This window comes from Megascapheus bottae, chromosome 3, assembly GCF_031878675.1.
Source record: "Megascapheus bottae isolate mThoBot1 chromosome 3, mThoBot2.hap1, whole genome shotgun sequence".
Lineage (NCBI taxonomy): Eukaryota > Metazoa > Chordata > Mammalia > Rodentia > Geomyidae > Megascapheus > Megascapheus bottae.
In genome coordinates this window covers 17,987,041-18,009,764 of record NC_143511.1, presented here as the reverse complement: position 1 = coordinate 18,009,764, position 22,724 = coordinate 17,987,041, and the positions used below count along the sequence as shown (strand labels likewise).

General features: G+C 38.9%; 1 protein-coding gene across 5 annotated transcripts in view; it reads left to right on the top strand.

Moving 5' to 3' along the window:
- The first annotated feature begins 1,424 nt into the window (after positions 1 to 1,424).
- Positions 1,425 to 22,724, top strand: part of Cep78 (centrosomal protein 78) — a 41,846-nt gene continuing 20,546 nt past the window's right edge. For 3 of the 5 annotated variants that reach the window (XM_090329613.1, XM_090329611.1, XM_090329609.1), the window contains exons 1-10: positions 1,425 to 1,891; positions 4,191 to 4,363; positions 4,448 to 4,520; positions 6,381 to 6,484; positions 8,432 to 8,606; positions 11,180 to 11,293; positions 15,271 to 15,335; positions 15,601 to 15,712; positions 18,644 to 18,661; positions 20,968 to 21,103. In XM_090329613.1, the coding sequence (XP_090185739.1) occupies positions 1,639 to 1,891; positions 4,191 to 4,363; positions 4,448 to 4,520; positions 6,381 to 6,484; positions 8,432 to 8,606; positions 11,180 to 11,293; positions 15,271 to 15,335; positions 15,601 to 15,712; positions 18,644 to 18,661; positions 20,968 to 21,103 (1,223 nt within the window). In that variant the 5' untranslated portion in view covers positions 1,425 to 1,638. The remainder of the gene's footprint in view (positions 1,892 to 4,190; positions 4,364 to 4,447; positions 4,521 to 6,380; positions 6,485 to 8,431; positions 8,607 to 11,179; positions 11,294 to 15,270; positions 15,336 to 15,600; positions 15,713 to 18,643; positions 18,662 to 20,967; positions 21,104 to 22,724) is intronic. The other 2 variants (XM_090329612.1, XM_090329610.1) reach the window with 1 other exon arrangement.

The window sequence follows — 22,724 nt, the reverse complement described above, 5'->3', positions numbered from 1 at the left end:
ACGCATGATCCTAGCCACTTAAGTTGAGATCTAGAGTATCGCAGTTCCAAGCTAGGCTGGGCAAAAGTAAGACTCCATCATCAAAATAAACTAAAAAAAAAAAAAAAAAAAGCAAAGCTGGAGGCATGGCTCAAGCAATGTGGGAAGCAGGCAAGAAGATGGAGGTACTGACAAAATAAATAAAAAATAATCACTGCTATCACTTAGGAGTCACCCGCAAGTACGCATTTGCATTTTAATTTAAATTAAAAATTAGAAGCAACTGAAAATAATAATTAAAATAAACTCTTGCTTTACCTGTTCCAAAGAGGAAAACAACAACTAAAGCTCAGCAGGGTGAGACTGGAACATAGGAAGCTGGAGACCAGCTTGGGCTGCCTAATGAGACCTCCTCAAAAGCTAAAATTAGTCAAGTGGTGGGCGCCTCACATTTATAATCCTAGCTACTGAGACAGAGGCTGAGATCTAAGGTTCCCAAGCCAGCCCAGACAAGAAAGTCTTTGAGACTCTTTAGGTCCAACTTACGACCAGAAAGACAGAAGGGATCTGTGGCTCAAGTGGTGAGCTAGTCTTAAGCAAAACAATCTCAGGGACAGCAATTAGGCCTTGAGATCAAGCCCCAGGACCAGCACACACACATACACCCCAAACAAAACCGCAGAAACATCTGGATTTGCATGGGGATTGGGGCAATTCTTCGTCTAAAGGTTGTCACTGAAAGATTATACAGCAGTTGACTGCTTCCTAAAACTCTACTCCATGGCTAGATCCTGTTTTAAAACCACATTGTTGCCTGGTGCTGGTGGCTCACCAGCTACAAAGGAGGCTGAGATCTGAGAACTGCAGTTCGAAGCCAGCCTGGATAAGAAAGACTCTTATCTCCAAATTACGATCCAAAAGCTCAAGGGTAGAGGCCTAGCACAAAAAAGCTCAGGGACAGCATTCGACCCCCCAAGTTCAAGTTCCAATTCCTCTGTTGCCCCCCTAACCCCCAAAGAGAATGCACTGATTTTTATTTATTTATTTATTTATTTATTTATTTATTTATTTATTTATTTATTTATTTATTTCCAGTCCTTGGGCTTGATCTCAGGGCCTGGGCCCTGTCCTTGGGCTTTCTCAAGGCTAGAGCTCTACCACTTGAGTCACAGCACCACTTCCGGCCTTTTCTGTGTCTGTGGTACCGAGGACTCGAACCCAGGGAGCTCTACCACTAGGCCACACTCCCGGCCCTCCATACTTCATTTTTATGCCTCCCCATCAGTAAACTCTTTATTGCCATATTCCATTCAATTACCTGCCACCTGCAGGCCCCGCTAGCCGCCACGCCCCCGGCCACGCCCTCGCCTGGGCGTGGTCTGCGTGCTGCCGCATCATTGGCGCGATGACGTTCACACGCGCCGCTGCCCGCCGGAGCCCGCCTTTCCACTAGAAACGCGTCCCGGCGCTGCCTGGGGCGATGAGGCGGGCGCCAACGGCTGGGCCCGCGGAGTGGGAGGCGGCGCGGGGCTGCGGCGTCGAGGGTCAGGCCTAGCCCGGGAACCGCGGCTTGCAGCTTCTCGCCGAGCGAGTGCGGCAGCGCGGGCGCTCTGCGCGGGCGGCTGTGCGGCCGGGGTCTCCGGCGGCCGGGGTCCGGCCATGATCGACTCGGTGAAGCTGCGCCGCGCCAGCGCGGCCGACTTCTTATCGCACTACGAGTACCTGTGCGCGCTGCAGGACGCGGTGCCGCTGCCCACCGTGCGCGCCTCCCTGCGGGAGGGCGTGCTGGACTTCCACGCCGACCGCCTGCGCCCGGCCGACTGGGTGCCGCTCCTCAGCACCCTCCGCGTCAACAAGGACCTGCCGCTGGTCTCCATCAAGAGCGCCTGCCCGGCGTGGCTGGGGGACACGGGTAGGGGGCGCCGTGCCGAACGCCGGGGCGGGGGAGGGACGGGTGCCCGGTGACGGATGCTGGGGGAGGGGGGGGCGGGGTGGAGTCTGGACTCGAGGAGGGTGCTCGTGCTGCAGGACCCGTGCGGGGTGCGGGATGCTGGAGGGCTGGGGGACGAGTGCGGGGAGCTGGGTACTGGATGCTGGGGGCACAGGCTGGGCCACGGGTGCGGGGTGCTGGATGCCTTAGGCAGGTGTGCGGACTCCGCCTTCCTCCGTCTGGGCTGTTCCCGTGACCCACGTTTCGGGGTGCACGCCGGATTCCGAGAGTGTGGTGATGTGGGATGCTTAGCACAGTTTGTTACTTCGGGTTGATACCGACCTGGTCGCCAGAATTACTCTTTTTTTTGGGGGGGGGGAATGAATACATTTCAATTCTGCTTCCTTTTTGCATTTTTTAAACAGGCCCCTCTGTCACTTGAGACACTTGGCCCAACCGATTTTTTTTTTAATTTAAAAAATAAATGAGATTTGTTTGTAAGAGAAAGTGTCTTCTTTTGTTGTTGGTGCTGATCCTTGGGCTTGAACATGGCCTGGATGTGGTCCCTGAGCTTTTATAAGTTCAAGGCTAGTGTTTTACCACTTAAGAACCACATTTCCACTTCTGACTTTTTGGGGGGAGGTAAATTTGAGATAAAGTTCACATAGACTTCCCTGCCCAGTCTGGCTTCAAACCTCAGTCCTCAGTCCTCAGCCTCCTAAACAGCTGGATTACAGGTATAAGCCACCCGTGCCTGGCTTGTAAAAGTTTTCTAAAGGACTTTGCAAGTATAAACAATTTACAATGTAAGGTAGTGTAAGTGGGGATTGCAACCATTTGATTATTTGGTAAACAGATAAATCTGGCACTTGGCACATTTTGATATCATTTGCTGAATCGAGCCCACATCTTTTTTATTAGTAATCACCATATGAGAAAAGAAGATTTTGGTCAAAAGAGATGAATGGGAAAAGCACAGTAAATCTAAATGCAGCCTAGGCTGTGCCAAGGGAATGTTGGGTTAAAATTTTTGGAGTCTTGTTCAGGGGCTCTTGCAGTCCTTGGCCAATCTTTTACTAGAAGCGTGGTAGAGCTCTTGAGTATCCATACTTTGAAACTGACTCAAACCACAGTAAGGCTAACCAGTTCTGCTTCTTCATAGTTGGTCTACAATTTCTCTTTCTTCTTTGACTCCTCTGTAATCTCCTCCCACCCTTAATTACCAGCTTAATGCAGAAAAGTACCCAACAGTTGAAAATAAAAAGGAAGAAAAAATATTTAAGGCATTGATATTTCAGCTTCTGCTGTTCAGGGATCAGTGTGCATACGCATTTCTGTCTGTCTGTCTGTCCTCCTGCGCCTGAGTCCTGACCCTGAACTTTTGTGCTCCATTATTTTGAGCCACAGCATCATTCCCAGCTTTCTGGTAGTTAATTGGAAATAAGAATCCCACTGACTTTGAACAATGATCCTCAGATCATTGCCTAATATTTTACATTGAATATAAGAAGAAATATATTTATTGCACACCATTTCTCTTAGCAGAATCTTCATCTCTTGCAATGGGGTTGTGGGGGAGGGACAGGGTCTAGACTGCTAGAATTTAACCTTTTTCATCCTTAATTATGTTTTGCCTGTACTCTTACAGAAGCTCCTAGACTTCAGTGCCTAAAGTAACTCACCCACACAAAACTCACACATATTGGTTGCACAACTTTTGCCCTTTTTTTCACAAAGGTACTGAAACCCAAGCTGTGCTCTGCCAAGCCTCCTGGGGCTAGTTAGTCCAAAGGAAGGGTGTGTTTGCTTCTCTGGGTGAAGCAAATGCCTCCTTCTAGTCATTTCCTTTATCTAATTGGATCTTCAACATGTCCAATTACATAAATTAGTAACTGGACTCCTTGTGCCAGTGCTAATAACCCTTATAACTAATAAGATAAAAGCCAATACTCTCTGGTTTGCTTCAGCCTCTCTCAATTTCCAACTTTTCTCTACTTGGATGTAGTCATCTCATCTGCAGTTATTCACAGTGTCCAGCAGGTGTCAGGCTTAGGTGCCTTTACCCACTCTGCTTCTATTGCTAATGAATCACCCCAGCCCATTCCTGGTCTCACCATTACATGATTGGGGTTTTGTATCTCCTGGCTTTAAGGTTCCATGTGTCTCCTTTTTAAAAATCTTAAGGACATAGTTCATTTCTTTGCCTTGAAAAGCACAAAGCAGATGCTTTTTAATGAGAAGCTATGATTGGAGTCACTAATTTTACAGTAGCTTTCTTTAGATTCTGACATAAACAGAGTTGGCAGAAGTCGTATTCCTGCAATAAGATCCAAAGATGTGACCTTCCAGTTATGTAAAGCTCTTAAAGGCTGTTTGAGTGCATCAAGTGTGCTGAGGAACCTAGAGCTAAATGGACTAATTCTGCGAGAGAGAGATTTAATTATTTTAACAAAGGTAGGCCTTCAGTTTTCCCTTCAAACATTTGGTTTAGGGGCAGAGGATACTCAATACTTTTGTAACTTTTTCCTTCTATTACAGGGATTGAATAAATCGGCTTCTTTGGTGCACCTGTCTCTTGCAAATTGTCCGATTGGAGATGGAGGTTTAGAACGTGAGTTAAATTTTATTTAACAGTTTTCCTCTCAGTCTGGCCTCAAGTTTGCCTTTATGCTAATGAGTCTCTGTATAGACCTTTTCCTGACTGCTGCCTCTATTGGGTTTGCCTTCTGTGCATGCTTAACCCTGGGTCTGTTTTCACTTCTTGTCATGAAAACTTGCCACACTGAATACCTTCTGAAAAATACCTTCTGAAGGCATTTTTCTAAAAGTTGTGTTAAACCATGTACTATCCACATAAACATGAACTGTTCTGGTATTGTTAATCTTTTAGAATTTTCCTTTGGAAATATTTTTGTGAAGGACAATAAAGATTTTGGGGGAAAAAAATCAATCATTGCCTTTACATAAGTAGAACATCTGTAATACAACTTTACTGTGATGTCTGTAAGCAGTTATGAGAACGTAAAGACTAGCAATCTCTTGTGTGTCTATATGTGTGTTCATGTGTTACAAAAGTGGTCACAGAGGATGGCTATGATTGGGGTCCTGAAGGATTGATTCATGTGTGCCTGTGTGTTCATTATGTTCGGTGAACACAACATAGGAAGAGTTGGAGAGAGAGTTTCAGGTCCTCCGTATTCTATTTCTGTTCTGGTGTGTTAGATGCTCTTGTATGGACATTAATGTAACCTGGGGGTTTACAGTTGACAAATTGTTAGTTGATAATCAGAACCAAGATTTTTACTTCATTGGAAATGAAAACAAATAACTTTTTAGGTTTTTTTTTTTTCTTCTCACATGTCTTTTAAAAAAATATATGGTACTTTACTATTTGCAATAGTTACAGTAGCCAGTTTTAACAACTATCTTGGGTACTCACGTTACCAGGGTGACCAAACTGTATGCGAGGACAACTTAAGAAGGGGTAAATGACTCGTGACTTTCACGGTTAAGTTCATGGCTACTTGGCCCATTATGGCTAGTGGTAGTGTGGGGGAGAAGCTTCTGTACCTTAGTGCCTATAGATAGCAAAGACAGGAAGGGGCCAAGCAGACACACCTTGTCTTTTTTTTTTTTTTTTTTTTGGTGGGTCTTGGGAATTGAATTGAACTTGGCCTGGGTGCTGTCCCTGAGCTGTTTAGCTTAAGGCTACTGCCCTACCCTTGAACCAAGCCCCACTTTCCGTTTTTCTAGAGGTTAATTGGAGATAAGAGTCTTGGGTCCTTTTGTGCCCAAGCAGGACATGACCCTATCTTGATGACCTCCTTCCTCCAGTTTAGTCCCACTTTCTAAAGTCTCCCAAAATAGTGCTTCCAGTTGGGAAGCATTCGCAATATGAGGCAGTGATGGGTATTTAACATTTTAAACCTTAACCACAATGAATTTAATTTATAATTAAATTATTGCTATAAACTGGACAGATATTTATTATTATTATTATTTTGCCAGTCCTGGGGCTTGAACTCAGGGCCTGAGCACTGTCCTTGGGGCTTTCTCAAGGCTCACACTCTACCACTTGAGCTACAGCACCACTCCCGGCCTTTTCTATGTATGTGGTGCCAAGGAATCCAACCCAGGTCTTTGTGTATGCAGGGTAAGCATGTTCCCACTAGGCCAAACTCCCAGCTGCTAGAAAGATATTTTAGAACACATTAATCTATTAGAACACACCAATCCATTAGTTTTCCAGAGGGAAGATTACAGAGAGTAAGTCCAAGAATAAAACCCACAGTACCACATACATAGAAAAAGCCAGAAGTAGTGCTGTGGCTCAAGTGTAGAGCTCTTGAGAAAGTACAAGGACAGTGCCCAGACCCTGAGTTTAAGCCCCATGATTGGCCAAAAAAAAAAAGTGACCAGGTTCAGAGGAGTCTTCATCTGATTGTATGTCTTTTTTTCCTTTTTCTTTTAGTTATTTGTCAAGGTATAAAGAACTCTATCACTCTTAAGACAGTCAACTTCACGGGATGTAATCTGACATGGCAGGGAGCCAGTCACATAACCAAGATCTTAAAGGTGATTTTATGTTCAAAAGTTTATGGAAATGTATTAGGTGATTGAAGCACATTAATATGATAGGAAATGATACTTTTGTTTTAATTCAAATAGTGATTAAAGTTTTAGTTTTATTACAAGAATATGACCAGTGTTTAGCTTGGGTAAAAGTATTTACTTAATCTTAGAAATGAGGTATTTGAAGTATAAGAATGCTCCATAGTGCAATAGATAGCACATTGGACTTCTGAAAATGCCTTATGAATATATTTTTTAATTATTTAAAATGTAACATGAAAGACGCTTTATGCTGTAATCTTCAAATTACTTAATTGATTCAAATATTAACTGCTATAATTTATAAATTACATACCTAAAATTCAATAAATGTAGTTAATTTTAATCACAAGTTTATAGTGGTTGTAACTCCTGTAGTCCAAAAATTATTTGACAGTTTGACATGAAACGTTTCTTGTAGTTTGATGGTGCTGGTCAGGAACAGAGAAACTATGGCTGGTTGACTGAATCTACCCAATCTCCAATTTTTGTACAGTTTTGTAAGAAAACCAAGCCATGCTCAGTTGTTCACATAGTACTTATGGCTACTGCTAAGAGTTAAGCACTTGTAGAGGAAACTAACCCATAAAGCTGAAAATGTTTACTCTGAGGCTTTTACAGAGTAAGTCCTCTGACTCTGGAAACTCTCAGTGGTCAGGAGCATGAATTCTGAAGCCAGGCAGCCCAGCTTGAAATCCTGGCTTTCCCATCTACTATCTAGTTTACCTCTGTCTGTAATATATGTGTAGTAAGAAACACCTACTTCATAATTCTGAGGTTAAATGAACTGACTTGTCTAAAATAACATGTGGTACATAATAAGCACCATGTATGTGTTTGCTGTTATTTCCTCTTGTTTCCCTAAATAGTTATTCCTAATAAAAAAGTGACATTAACAATTTTCCTTTTTAAAGTGTCATGGCACAGCAGCTTTGAGTCTTTTGTTATGCAAGCAGTATAATTTTTTTCTTTTAAAATCAATGTTCCCTGTTAGAAAAAATTTACTTTATGAATGTAGAGAACTGATTATAGTCTTTAACACAAATCAAACCATCGATTTTCTAAAACATATTACACTGGCCTTGCTTATGCCAGGCTTATAGGGCCAGGGTGAATGTTCTAAGAAGTGAGATCCATTGATTAAAACCAAAACCTACATTTATTTTTTATGTAATTTAACAAGTTCTGTTGTTTCTTTCCATTTTTTATTTTCCTTTTGCCAGTCCTGAGGCTTGAACTCAGGGCCTGTGCACTGTCCTTGGACACTTTTTCCTCAAGGCTAGTGCTCTATTCCTTGAGCCACAGCACCACTTCTGGCTTTTTCTGTGTGTGTGGTACCTGGGAATAGAACTGAGGGCTTTGTGCATGCTAGGTGAGCACTCGACCACTAAGTTACGCTCCTGGCCTGTTTTCTGTATAGTTTCTAATGTGCATAAACTATGTGTTATATATATAGTTTTATGTGCATAATTTATTGATAAATAAGAATGTATTAAATTAGGTTTATTTGTGGGATGCTTGATCAGATGTTGTTAATCACAAGAGGATAGAATGAGAATTGAGAACCAACTTAATGTAACTGATGAGGAAAATAAAATTCTTAAAAGTTACAGGCAGTCTTAACAAAAAGTTACCTGAGTTATCAGCTTACGTAATTAATCAGCGACAAATCACATAGAACCTCATAATAATCAGTAGCAGACTAGGATTTATGTCACTTATCCCCTAAACCAAAATCTGCTATTTTATGTACTGAAAGCAGCTGGGTCTCAGTATTGTACTTGAAGAGAAAAAGAGAGGGAGGGAATGTATATATAAAAAACACTGACATAGTCAGCCATACTTAGTTTCCTTGTGGGTTTCCTGTTCCTTATTCAAGCCTCTTAATTTCATGCTATTCAATCTCTGAAGTATCAAACTATGAGACGGCACGAGGAGATCTGGGCTGAGAGTCTTCGCTATAGGACACCTGACCTTGACTGCATGGCTGGCTTAAGGCGTATCACACTGAATTGCAATTCACTGATTGGTGATTTGGGTGCACGTGCTTTTGCAGAATCTATTAATGAGGATTTGTGGCTCAGAGGTAAGCTATATGAACTTCTAAATTTGAAAATAAAGTATTTTGGATATTAAATATGCTTAACTCAGCACATAATGTTTAAGATTTTTATAAGCCTTTTTTCTTTACTAACATGTAATAACTTTATTTTTATGCCTTTACAAGGTACATATATTTCATATAGAAAATACTGAGCAAAGAATACCTTATCTATAATCAAAATACGTAGTTTTGTATATTTTTAATTGTAAAGGTTGTACAGAGGTATTATAGTTACATTAACCTTATTTTTAATAGATATATTGGTATACTTAGAGATAGAAAAAATAATTATAGTGTACTTAATAATTTGTAACTTAATGATAATTTGTACTTAATGATAATTTGTACTTAATGATAAATCACGTAGCACGGTATACTGATGTACAGTAGTTAAATTTTCTTTCAAATTTTGATATCTCCATATTATAAATGACTGCAGTAAGCAGGTTACTTGTCTAGAATAAGTTACTGAAAATGGAAAGACATTAGTGTTATTTTTCCCCCTGTGTTGGTACTGAGCTCAGAGTTTACATAGGATTTCCTGCTTTCTGGACAACCAACCATTCTACCCTGAGTCACAACTCCCCCTTACTTCCCTCCAAGTACTTTAGGTTTGTTTTTTGGATAGCTAACTAACTCTGGCTAGGATAGCCTCAACTCTCCTACCTCTACCTCCTGGATAGCTGGGATTATTTGTTGTATTGTACCAACATACCACATTCTTTTAGGAAAATAAGGTTTTTCCAGTTCTAAACAGCCTCACTCATCTTTGGTAATTTCCTTCAGGTAAATTCTTAGGAAAGTTGCTGGCTTAAAAGATTATGTACATTTTAAGATTAGGATTATAGCTCATTGTAGAATGCTTCCCCCCCCCCCAAAAAAAAACAACACCAAAAGAATCCGTATTTTACACATTTTAAAAGCTTTCGTCTTGGTGTGGTGTAGTAGGTAGACAGTCACATCTGTTTGCCTGACTGTTTTTTCATTTACAAATGAGATTACTAAGATTTACTGATTTTGTTAATTTGGGTAGTTGAATGATTACGTCTTGTTTCTGTTGTTTAGGCTGGGTGGCTAAAGCAACAGACATTTAGTTTTCACAGTTCTATTAGAGGCTGAGAAGTCTGAGATGAGGGCATTAGCAGATTCAGTATGGTGCTGACACTCTTCCTGGTTGGTAGAAGCCTGTCTTCTTGTTTTAGGCTCAGACAACAGAGAGTGCATCTATGAGCTCTGGTCTCTTTAAATCTTCCCATCATGAGAGCTCCATTTTCTGGGCTTTAATTATACCTCTTTACCTTCCCAGGACTTCATTTCCTAATACTGTGACACCTGGGGGCTAGAGTTTCAATATGATTTTTTTTTTGGATGCAGATAATGTGGACCCATGGATTTGTGAATGACTTGGGACATGATAATATAGTGAGTGGTATACATGATGCTTTAACGGACGTTTGCTTTAGTGTAAGCTTTTTTTTTTTTTTGTGGGCCATGGGGCTTGAACTCTGTGAGCTCTTCAGCTCAAGGCTACCACACTACCCTATATAAGCTTTTTTATACTTGTGCTTTGTAACGATCCCTTTGGGTTTAAATGAATAGTATTTCTAGTATTCATGAACATCTGTTCTCCAACTTTCAGTGAAAGAGATGTCTTGGTTTCCTTCTCCCCCCCCCCCATAGGTTCTTATTATACGATCTTTGATCATACTTTTTTGGTTAATTCTATCCTCTTAGACTTGGTCATTTTTATTCTGAAATCGCTCCAGGCTGGTGGAGCCACTTGAGCCATACTTCACTTCTGGTTTTTGTTTTTGTTTTTGCCAGTCCTGGGCTTGGGCTCAGGGCCTGAGCACTTTCCTTGGACTTTCTCAAGGCTAGAGCTCTACCGCTTGAGCCTCAGCACCACTTCCAGCTTTTTTCTATGTATGTGGTACCGAGGAATCGAACCTGGGTTGTCGTGCATGCTAGGCAAGCACTCTACCACTAGGCCAAACTCCTGGCCCCTCACTTCTGTTTTTTCAGTAGTTAAATGGAAGAAGTGTCTTATATACTTTCCTTCCCAGGCGGGCTCCAAACTTTGATCCTCAGCCCTCAGCCTCCTTAGTAGCTAGAATTACAGGTGTGAGTGACCCACACCTGGTTTAAATCTACTTTTTGAAGGTTCATTCAGAACTTGCCATCATGATGCTTTACACTGCCAGGAGCATCCTTGCAGCTTAAGAACTGGTAAGATTCATTCTGTTGCTGCTTCTCTCAGATTGTCTGCAGCTTTTCTTCTCAACTCTGATTTTAAACTAATGCAAGGTGATTTATTGTAGGAAAGGGAGGCTGGTCATGATACATTTAAAAAGAGGGTTTTTTTAGAGGAAGGAGATAGAGGGTTTGGCAATTTTTAAATTTATGCATTTGTATATGCCTCTTCTGCTTTTATTTTTTTCAATATCCAAGATTTTAAAACGTGCCATGTTTAGTGGTGTGTATCCCAAGCATAATGAGAGTTGTCTGTATGTTGACCCATATGAAGCTGGCAAGTGACCTATTGTCTTTCATCAAAGCGCTTGACCTACAGCAGTGTGGCCTCACCAATGAAGGAGCCAAGGTCTTACTAGAAGCCCTGGAAACCAACAGAACTCTCGCTGTTCTGGATATAAGAAAAAACCCACTTATTGGTATGTCAGCACAGTTTTTGTTGTTGTTTTCAACTGATTAGCAAATAATAGAACAAAAAGAACACATTCATGGACTGACAGTTTTTTAAATTTAATGCGTTTACTTTTCTAGTCTTGGACTTTCTTACATTTTGAGCAGATTTTTTCCCTGAGCCTTTTTTTTTTATTGTGGTGTATAGAGGGGTTACAGTTATATTCACCAGATAGTAGGTATATTACTTCTCACACGTTGATACCCCTTCTCATGTTTTTGTCTCCATTTCCTTTCCCCCACCCCCTCCCAATCATCATGTTTTCTCCCCTTCTCTTTCCTATTTCAAACAATCAAATAAACCTATATACAATATACCAGGTAACAAAGTCAGATACAGTAACAATATGAGATTAACCAAAGGGCAACAAAAGAGAAGAGAAATAACATAGTAGTACATAAAGAACAATGATCACACAAGATAAAGCTCTTGTTTCCATATCTGGAGATCCTTTCATTGAGCCTCATCCTATATGACCTTATGTATCTAGGTTTTTAAGCTATTGTAATCCTCTGCTAGGAGAGTCCTAAATGTGTACTAATTATTACAAATGAGGGAAACCATTGAGCCTATGTTCCTTTGGGTCTGGCTTACTTCACTTAGTATGATTTTTTTTCCAAGTCTTTCCATTTTCTTACAATTGGGGCAATGCCATTCTTTCTGATGGCAGCATAGAATTCCATTGTGTATAAATACCACATCTTGTTGATCCAATCATCTATTGAGGGGCATCTGGGTTGGTTCCATATCTTCACTATGGTAAATAGTGCTGCATTGAACATCATTGTGCTAGTGGCTTTTGTATGTCCTTATTTCTGGACATTTGAGTTCCTGAGCTCAGAGACAGCCCCCAGACTCAGAGTTCAAGCCACAGGACCAACAAAATAAATAAATAAACAAATAGATAATAAATGTGTATAAAGAAATATAAAGTTCCATTAAATAATGTTTATAAGGAATAACAAAAAAATACCAGTTTTAACGAAAAGAAGAGCATATCTTAGAATCTGTTGTCAGTCTAAAAACATATGGAGGGTTGAAATAACTTCCTATGTCTAATCTGACAATAATGGAATTAAACTAGAACTGCACAGCAAAAGAATAGTACAGAAAATATTTCATACAAGGAGACGAATGACAGATAGCTCTTAACAGAAATAAAGGGAGAAATCACAACCTTCCTGGAAACCAATGAAATTAAAAGCACATTTTACCAGAATCACTTGAATAAGTGATCACTTCAATAAGTTTCATTAAGAAGAATAATCATGAGTACCTAAACAGATTTTAAAAAACTTAACAGTATACAAAATGTGTTATTTGCTGTTCCCACTCTTGATTTGTAATTCTAGATATGCAAGTGTTGACTCTTTTTGGTGATATGATCATTGATTTAGATCTGAGGAAGGAGATTTACTAAGAAAGCTCCAAGCCTTTACACACAAGTGTTCCCCATAGCAGCTGTTGAACTCTACTTTCTGATATTTTCTGTTCTTCAAATGAGTCATTGTACAACAGTACTTGCTATTGCATTCACTGGAAAATCATATAAGATTTAACTGTTAAAATAGAAAATATTGCTAATTGTATATGTACTTTAGATTAAATAAGCGATGATCAATTTTTGAGAAAGAATCATTTTGTATAAGTGGGAATACCAGAAAAGATACTGGAGAGAAAATGAGCAGATTTTTACCAGTTATACTTACAAATTGCTTATGACAGCTACTATGAATAGAGGTGATCCACTATTTCCTTTTTCATGAAACCTCTGGATTTTTTTTTTTTTTTTTGTCAGTTCTGGGCTTGAGCTCAGGGCCTGAACACTGTCCTTGGGTTTTCTCAAGGCTAGAACCCTACCACCATGTCCAGCTTTTTCTAAGTATGTGGTACAGAGGATTCAAACCCTGGTCTTCATGAATGCTAGACAAGCACTCTACTGCTAGGCCAGACTCCCAGCCCCTTTGAATTTTTTTTCATATATTTTTTATTGTAATTAATAGAAGGGTTACATGAGATTCGCCAGATAGATGGTACATTAATTCCCATACATTGATACCCTTTCACATGTCTTGGTCCCCATTTCCCCCCCCCCCCACCCCTCATCTTGTTTTCTCCCGTTCCCTATCCAACCCTTTGAATTTGTTTTAAAAGACCATTTCACTTATTTGCTAGTTTGAATATTAAGTTTTGAATACTTCTGTGTGCCCAAACAGAATCCAGCACTAAGTAGGTAGCACCAAACCAACTACACAGTCATTCCCTCAGGGACATGCCATGAAAACTTTGGGAGTACATTTCAGAACAAGCGAGCACAAGGTAGCAGGGTAGGTGGAATATTTTAAAAGTTGCAGAGAGGCCAATATGGTTTGAAGGAGGGAGAGCCTGGCAGAATGTGATAATCAGACTTACCTCTGATCTTCAGGGACTTGCTAGAGGGTTCTTGAAGGCCAAAGTATGGACATGAGCTATTCTAAGTGAATTAAAAGTCACTGGAGAGTTTTATGCTGGAAAAAAGAGATGATTCTAGCAGGATTTTAGTTGGGTGACCCTGAGAATAGATTATGGCTGGTTAAAAAGTGAAATAGACCAGTTAGCTTAGGGTGAAAGTGGTTGAAACAAGTTAAGACTTTTGCAGATAGATTAGATGTTGAATAAGTCATCTAAAGGCATTTAAAAAGGTATCCTAGTCAAGGATATGGAAACAAGAGCTTTATCTTGTGTTCATGTTGTATTTAATGTACTATGTCATTTCTCTTCTCTTTTTTTGCCCTGATGGTAATCTCAGGTTGTTACTATATCTGACTTTGTTACCTGGTATATTGTATATACATTTATTTGTTTATTTGAAATAGGGCAAGGAACGTAGGAAAACAAAATGATTGGGAGGGGGTGCAGGGAAGGAAATGGAGACAAAAACATGAGAAGGGGTATCAGTGTGTGAGAAGTGATGTGCCTACTACCTAACAAATGTAACTGTAACCCTTCTATACATTATCCTGACAATTTAAAAAATATGTGTGTGTATGTGTGTGTGTGTGTGTGTGTGTATATGTATGTATGTATGTATATGTGTATGTATTCTTAGAGCTGGGCATTGATGGCTCGTACTTGTTATCCTACCTACTCAGAAGTTTGAGATCTGAGAATTGTTGTTCAAAGCCAGCATGTGCAGGAAAGCCCAGTTAACCACCAAAAAGACAGAGTAGCCTCAAGTGTTAGAGTGCTATGTCTTAAGCAAAGAATCTCTTAAGCACTCAGGCCCTGCGTTCAAGCTCCAGGACTGACACTAAAAGGAAAAGTCCTAGTCAGACTTCAGGCATGGCTCAATTGATAGAGCACCATCCTTGAGCAAGAGAGCCAAGCAAGAGTATGAGACCCTGAGCTAAAGTCCAACAGAGCAGCTTTGAGGGGATATCACTGCTTTGGTTTGACTATATTAGTTGCCTCTGTAAAGTGTCTGAATTGTTCTGGCTCTTGGTTTTCTATCCAGAGGTGTGCAGTGCCACTTTAGATCCAGAGTGCTTAGATTTGATCTTTGATGCTGCTACAAAAGTAGCTGCTGGGGCCAGGAGCATGGCCTAGTGGTAAGAATGCTTGGGCTCAATTCTTTGATACTGTATACACAGAAAAGGCTGGATGGTGCTGTGGCTCAAGTGGTAGAGTACTAGCCTTGAGAAAGCCCAAGCCCAGGCCCAGAGTTCAAGCCCCAGGACTGGCCAAAAAAAAAAAAGAAAGTAGCTGCTATGGGCAATACGCAAACTAGCAGACTTTCATCTAGTATTTGCAAGGAAGAAATTAGACTATTCAAAAGGAGAAATAGCTATATCATGGGGCTTTTGTATTTAGTTTTCTGGGAAAGCAGTAATTAATTTACTTTTGTTTGTAAATGGGAATAGCTATCATTGGAAAATGCTTACAATTTGAATTTTCATTTTACTTTAGATCTTCCTATGATGAAAGCAGTTATCAAAAAAGTTCTCCAAAATGGAACGAGTGCTAAGTCAGAGGTATAACATGTTTAATTTATTCATCTAGGAAGACTTGTTCTTTGTTAGTTTGCTAGTTTTTAATAAATGGTCAAGGCAGTTTTTTACCATCTTAAGTTTCCAGTCAAATCAGTGTCATTTCTGGTTTTTTTTTTTAAAAATTGTGTAATTCTTTAATTTGGTATCTGACAACTTTTTACTAATGTAGAATATTTTAGTATTTTCTAGTTAAGGTCAGCCCCTCCTAACCTTACTGTCATGGGAATTACCTTTATTTCTTTTCCAGTACCAGTGGATAACTTCTCCATCAGTGAAAGAATCACCCAAAACTGCCAAACAGAAAAAGAAAACTATCGTTCTAGGAAGTAATCGAAAAGGAAAAGCTACTATTAGGATCGGTAACCCTTTCTGTCTTGGCTTTTTAGTGTCTTTTTTTTTTTTTAATTTAAATCTCATGTGTTCCTGTATAGTAAGATTAAAGTGTATTATTGTCAGGATCAGCCAATATTGATTGCATGCATATTATGGACTGTAATTATTCAGCTACCAACAAGGAGAATTTATGAATGTAGGAAATAGTAGATGACTCATTAAGAAAGAAATGTGTATATTTCTACTTTTTGAATTAGCCATATATATATATTTTTTTATTTATTTAGTCAGTGGTGAGTCTTGAGCTCTGGGCCTGGATGCTGTCCCTGAGCTCTTCAGCTCAAGGCTAGCACTCTACCACTTGAGCCACAGTGCCACTTCCAACTTTTTGGTGATTAATTGAAAATAAGAGTCTTATGGACTTTCAGGCTGCCTTTGAACCGTGATCCTCTGATCTCAGCCTCCTGAGTAACTAGGATTATAGGTGTGAGCCACCAGCACCTACCTTATAGTGCCTTTTGATAACAGTTGAGTAATGCTTTTGAATGTTTTTGTTGTTGTTTGTGGTGCTAGGGATTGAACTCAGGGTATCATGTTATTGCGTCATCCCCATCTTTAATTTTTGCTGTTCTTTGAAATTACTGGGGTTTTGAACTCAGGGCCTTGTCCTTCTAGTCAAGTACTCTGCCACTTAAGTCACAGACCCATAACCTTTTGAATAGGTTTTGTTTTTAATAGGATCTCAAGGTTTTGCCTAGTCTGGCCACCAACACAATCTCCTCTTGATCTCTGCCCCTAGCTCCGATTATTGTTTTTTGTTTGTTTGTTTGTTTGTTTTTTGCCAGTCCTGGGCTTGAACTCAGGACCTTAGACTTTCTCAAGGCTAGAGCTCTACCACTTGAGCCTCAGCACCACTTCTGGCTCTTTTCTATGTATGTGGTACCGAGTGCTAGGCAAGCACTCTACCACTAGGCCAAACTCTCGGCCCCAATTATTGTTTTTAAATGAAGAACTATGCTTTCCTAATGCAGGAGGGTTTTCTCCCCTTGTTCCCTCCTCCTTTCTTATAAATTCTTACTTAAAATTATTGAATCTTCAATGATGAGAAAACCTTGAAGTATATATAATCCTCTTAAGACAGTACTGCAACCTAGCTTAAAAAGTTTATTGCCAAGGGCCAAAACATTTTAGAAAAGCTTTGTGTGTGTGTGTGTGTGTGTGAGTTTACTGTTTTGTCTTATTTTGAATTTGGTTGTTTTGGGTTGCCAAATAGGCCTAGAACTGTAATTCTCTCATCGCAGCTTCCTGAGAAGCTGAAATTATAGGCATTATCACCATGCCTTATAAGAAAAAGAATTTCTAAATGTTGTAATGTATATTTTATTCTCCACAGTTAAGCTAGAATTTAAAATTGTCCATAATTTGTTGACTGCAGATAATGAGAAAACTTTTAATCTACTTAGTGTCATAAATTTTACATACTTCTGAATATCTAAGTTTGGTGCAGTTTAATTCTAATATTTTTGTATTGTTTCTAAGGAGGGTGTTACTTTTATTTCCTAGAACATAATGTCTTGCACATACAATTTTTTTATGATAAGGAAGAATGACAAAATGAAACAAACTAATGAAAATCTGATAGGCAACTGTTTCTTCTTATAGTAACTTTGAGTTTTAAGACAATAAAACCATAAAGACTAATTTGGAAGAAATAAACTATTTTTTTAAAGTTTACTAGCCAATTTCCCAGAAAAAAGTTTGTAGTGACTTTAATTATATACCAGATATTGCAAGGTCACTAACCAGATTATTAACAGATCTTTTTATTTGCTCATTACCTAAAATTTAAAATCATTGACTGCTTACTGTAGAATATGATTAATATCAAATTATTTTGTTGATACATATTTTAAGATAAATTTAGCTGGGCACCAGTGACTCACACTTGTAATCCTAGCTATTCAGGAGGCTGAGATGTGAGGGTCAAAGCCACCTCAGGCACGAATATACATGAAACTCTTATCTCCAATTAACTGCCAGAAAACCAAGTGGTAGAGCACTAGCCTTGAGCTGAGGAGCTCATGGATATGCCATGCCCAGAGTTCAAGCTCACCAACAAGAAAATAAAGAGATAACTTTAGAAAAATGTATTGTTTGCAGATTTATGTTTAGGTTTTATAAAAGTACAAAACTGATTAAACTGATTTAAATAATTGGAAAATCATTAATAATTTTTTAAATATTGCCATAACCATTCTCATAATTCTTGTTTTATTATTAAGAGATGTGTTTTTTCATTATTAAACCTTATTTGTAGGGAATAGTGAATGATTAGATAGTAGTTGACTGTCTGCTAAACCAAGAACAAGTATAGAATTTGTCTACTAAGTTTTATTTAAAAAAGTGATATTTTAGGGGCCGGGAGTTTGACCTAATGGTAGACTGCTTGCCTAGCATGCACAAAGATCCAGGTTCGATTCCTCGGTACCACATACATAGAAAAGTCCAGAAGTGGTGTGGTTGCCCAAGTGGTAGAGCTCTAGCCTTGAGAAAGCCCAAGGACAGTGCTCAGGCTCTGAGTGTAAGCACCAGGACTGGCAAAAAAAAAAAAAGGAAAAGAAAAAATGATATTTTAGTAGTCAAATGGAATATATGCATTGAGGTTTGTGATATCTCTGTATTATTACTAAAAGTTTATATCATGTGCAAAACATCATTAAAAGTGTTTCTAGTTGGTGTTCTGATATGAGAGATATAGAAACTATATATATATATCATTATATATATGGTCACACACACACACACATATATATGTAGTTAAAGGGTCTCAGAGTATATGAATGAAAACATAAATCTTCTTAGCATGGTTAAAGAAAGAACTGTGATTACCATTTATAGGCCTACTGAGCTGTTGGAGAGTAATATATTTCTTGGGCTTTCTTTTGTATTTGCCTCAGTTATTTGGAGAAATAGAGGTAAGCCAGATCAGTGTCTTTGCTGTGCTGCTGTATACTTGTGTTATACTTGCATTTTAAGTATGTATGCGTCCAGAAGAAATTTTCTTAGGATTTTTTCATCTCCTACATGCATATAAATTCTCCTGGTTCTAAAAGAGAAAGAAATGGTATATACACAGACCACACAAGGCTACAGTTTTTATATGAAGGTAATTAAATTTATAAACTCAAATTGCATAAGATGAATAGACCTATTTTTATTATTTTTTTGTCGGTCATGGGGCTTGAACTCAGATTTTGGGCTCTGTCCCTGAGCTTCTCTGTGCTCAAGGCTAACTCTCTACCACTTGCGCCACAGCACCACTTCCAGCTTTTTCTGTTTTTGCGGAAATGAGGAATCTGGCTTCATGCATGCTAAGCAAGCATTCTACCATTAAGCCACATTCCCAGCCAGCTCCAATATAGTTTAAGATGCACATAAATATTTGTAGAAAAATGGCATAGGACTATATTACTCAATAAATTATTTTATATATAGTATTTTTCATTTATTACTACATACACCTTTTTTAGCTGCCATCCTAATAGATCTTGTATAGTAAAATAGACTAGAAGGACAAATAGAACCTGTTTTGTTTTTTGGTGTTTTGTTTTTGCTAGGCACTGTCCTTGGGCTTTCCCAAGATTAGTGCTCTACCACATGAACCGTAGCACCACTTCCAGCCTTTTTTGTGTAGATGGTACTGGAGAATCGAACCTAGGGCTTCGTGTATGCTACCTTTTTTTTTTTAAACAACATTCTAGTCCTAGAACCTGAACTCTGAGCCTGTTCCTGAGCCTTTTTTGCTCAAAGCTCTATCACTTGAGCTACAGTTCTTCTCTTTTTGGTGGTCAATTGGAAATAAGGATCTCACATACTTTCTTGTCCAGACTAGCTGGCTTTGAATCACAGTCCTCAAGTCTCAGCCTCCTAAGTGAGTAGCTAGGATTATAGGCATGAGCTAATGGTTCTACTTAGTACTCCATTTAAATTAATTGAGCATATATATACTATTAGATGTTATTTAGATGTGATTTTATAATATAGTTTGTTCAAATAAAGTTCTTTGGCTACCAAATATTTTAAAGAGCCTGACCCTTTGGTGTTAGATATAGACTGTCTTACTTCATTCCTTTATCTAGAAAGAATTTTTTGTTTTTTGGGGGTTTTTGGGTGGGCGGGCACGGCCTCTTGCTTACAAGGAAGATGCCCTACCACCTGCTATACCATGTCTCTCCCAGCCCTCTAATAGATTTTGTTTCTTTGGTGGTAATCTTTTTTTTTGGGGGGGGGGGGGCTCAAGGAGCTTGAATGCTGTCTTTGGTGCTTATTTTTTTTTTAATTTTATTGTCAGGGTGATATATAGAGAGAGGGGTTACAGTTACATTCATAAGGTAGTGAGTAATTACTTCTCAAATGTTGTTTCCCCTTCCCATGTTTTTCTCCCACTTTCTCTCCCCCACCCTTTCCCAACTTGTAAAGTTCATTTCCAGTATGTTGTCTTTTGAATACTGCTGTTATATTGGTTCACCATTTGTCCTTTGTCTCATCATAGTACTTACCTTATTTGAAACTTTAGTGTGTCTTGATTCCTTTTTTTTTTTTTTTTTTTTTTTTGCCAGTCCTGGGCTTGAGCTCAGGGCTTGAGCACTGTCCTTGGACTTTCTCAAGGCTAGAGCTCTACCACTTGAGCCTCAGCACCATTTCGGGCTTTTTTCTATGTATGTGGTACCTAGGAATCGAACCCGGGTCTTCGTGCATGCTAGGCAAGCACTTTAACCACTAGGCCAAACTCCCGGCCTCTTGATTCCTTTTTTATGAAATCAAATAGAAAATAAAGGTCACAGACTTAGAGGGTGACATTGACTCACTGCCACCCAGCAGCACTGAATTGAAATTCTAGTCTAACTCAAAAGATATTGTTTAGCTGGAGTCCTGGCCATATCTATGTTAATCTGTCCTTGAAATTCAGAAATGCCAAAGGTGTTCTAAGATTCAAAAACTGAATATTTGCACGGTGTATAATCTTTCATTCATAGGAATATAATTTTTATTTCCCTTTGCATATGTATCTCATATACTTAGGTAACGCTTTAGATAGAATAAATTGTTACTGAAGAAAACTCATTTTTAAAACATTGCTTAACAAGTTTTCATAAATTGATCCATTTTTATGGACTGGAAATCACTTCAGTTGCTCATTTGTATTATTTTGAGAAGGTGCATGTGATAATCTACAGACCTTGATGTATCTTGATTCTTTATCTCACTTTTTCAAACATAGGATTGGCCACAAAGAAAACTGTCAATAATGGAAGGAAACATACTCTTAATAAACACTGTAATCCTGAAACCCAGCCACCTGGTGGTGTGTCTGGGTTCTTGCCATGGCGAACTGCCCAGCGTGCAAAGAGAAGCAGGTCAGATAATTTCTTTCCTTTTAGTAATTCACAGTTCTTTTTTTTGTGTGTGTGCCCTTTATTCCATGGGGATTTTGTGAGGTTTCCTATATAGTGAAAAAGTGTACAATTTCTGTCTAGTGAGTCCTCTAAGAAAGAAAAATAAAAAAGAATTCCAGGCATGAGTTCCAAGTTGCTTTCTTTTTTCTGGCTGTATTGGGATTTGAATCCAGGCCCTGTGTTCACCAAGAAGGTATTCTACCACTTGAGCCATGCCCCTGTCCCTAATAATTTTCATTATTTATTTATGGGTTTGTTTTTTTTTTTTTTCCAATCCTGGGGCTTGAACTCAGGGCCTGGGCTCTGTCTGTGGGCTTTTTCAAGTTTAGTGCTGTAGCACGTGAGCCACCGCACCACTTCCAGCTTTTTCTGTATATGTGGTACCAAGGAATTGAATTCAGGTTTTTGTGCATTTTAGGCAAGTACTCTACCACTAGGCCAAACTCCTAGCCTCAGTTTTCACTATTTTTTTGTATAGGATTTTACACTTATGCCCCAGCCAACCTGGACTATGGACTATACTTTACACATAACTGGAATGATAGGCATGTTTAAGATGGAGTGTCATGAACTTTGCTGCCTAAGCTGGCCTCAAACTGCTATCTTCTCCAACTTTTAATCTCTGCCTCCCAAGTATGATTATAAGCATGAGCTACTTTGCCCAGTTTCAAAGAAGTTTTGTTTTTTATGAGTTTTTTGCCAGTCCTGGGGCTTGAACTCAGGGCCTGGGCGCTGTCCTTGGACACATTTTGCTCAAGACTAGCATTCTGCCACTTGAGCCACAGTGCCACTTCTGTATTTTTCTATGTATGTGGTACCAAGGAATCAAATCCAGGGCTTTGTGCATGCCAGGTGAGCACTCTACCACTAGGCTACTGTCCCAGCCTCCTCAAAGAAATTTTTATAGTACATTGTACTGTAAGTCATTAAGATTATGTTTGATTATTTTCTAATAGCTGTGTATCAAGAAATTAAGGATGAAAATTGCTAAACAATTGACTTTAAATAGGACTAACTGAAAGTAGGAACTACATAAGATAGCTGTTTAGTTGCTCACATTAAATTGATGTATATTCTTCATTAGTCAATTGACTACTGTATTTTTTCACAAATGGTAATGTAAGGTATTACAGAAACTAATACCAAGAAACAAGTTTTGTATTTTTATGTAACTATAACTTTATTTTTTTTATTTTTTCTTTTTTTTTCCTTTTTTGTTTTTTATTGTAATTAGTAAAAGGGTTACATGATATTTGCCAGACAGAAGGTGCATTAATTCACATACATTGATACCCTTTCACATGTCTTGGTACCCATTTCCCCCCCCCCCAGTAACTATAATTTTATAGCTTCTTTTGAATACTTGTTAGTCAGTAGTCTACCCTGGTCACAAAGAGTTGTAAATTAGAGTGATAAATATCATTAACTAAAGAAGCTATATTGGAAATGTCAGTCGTTTTGAACATAGGAAATAAATGTGTCTCAAATACTGGAAAGCCATTATTTTTTTAAATTTTTTATTATAATGTGTAGTGGGGTTACAGTTACATTTACTAGATCGTTGGCGCATTACTTCTCAAAC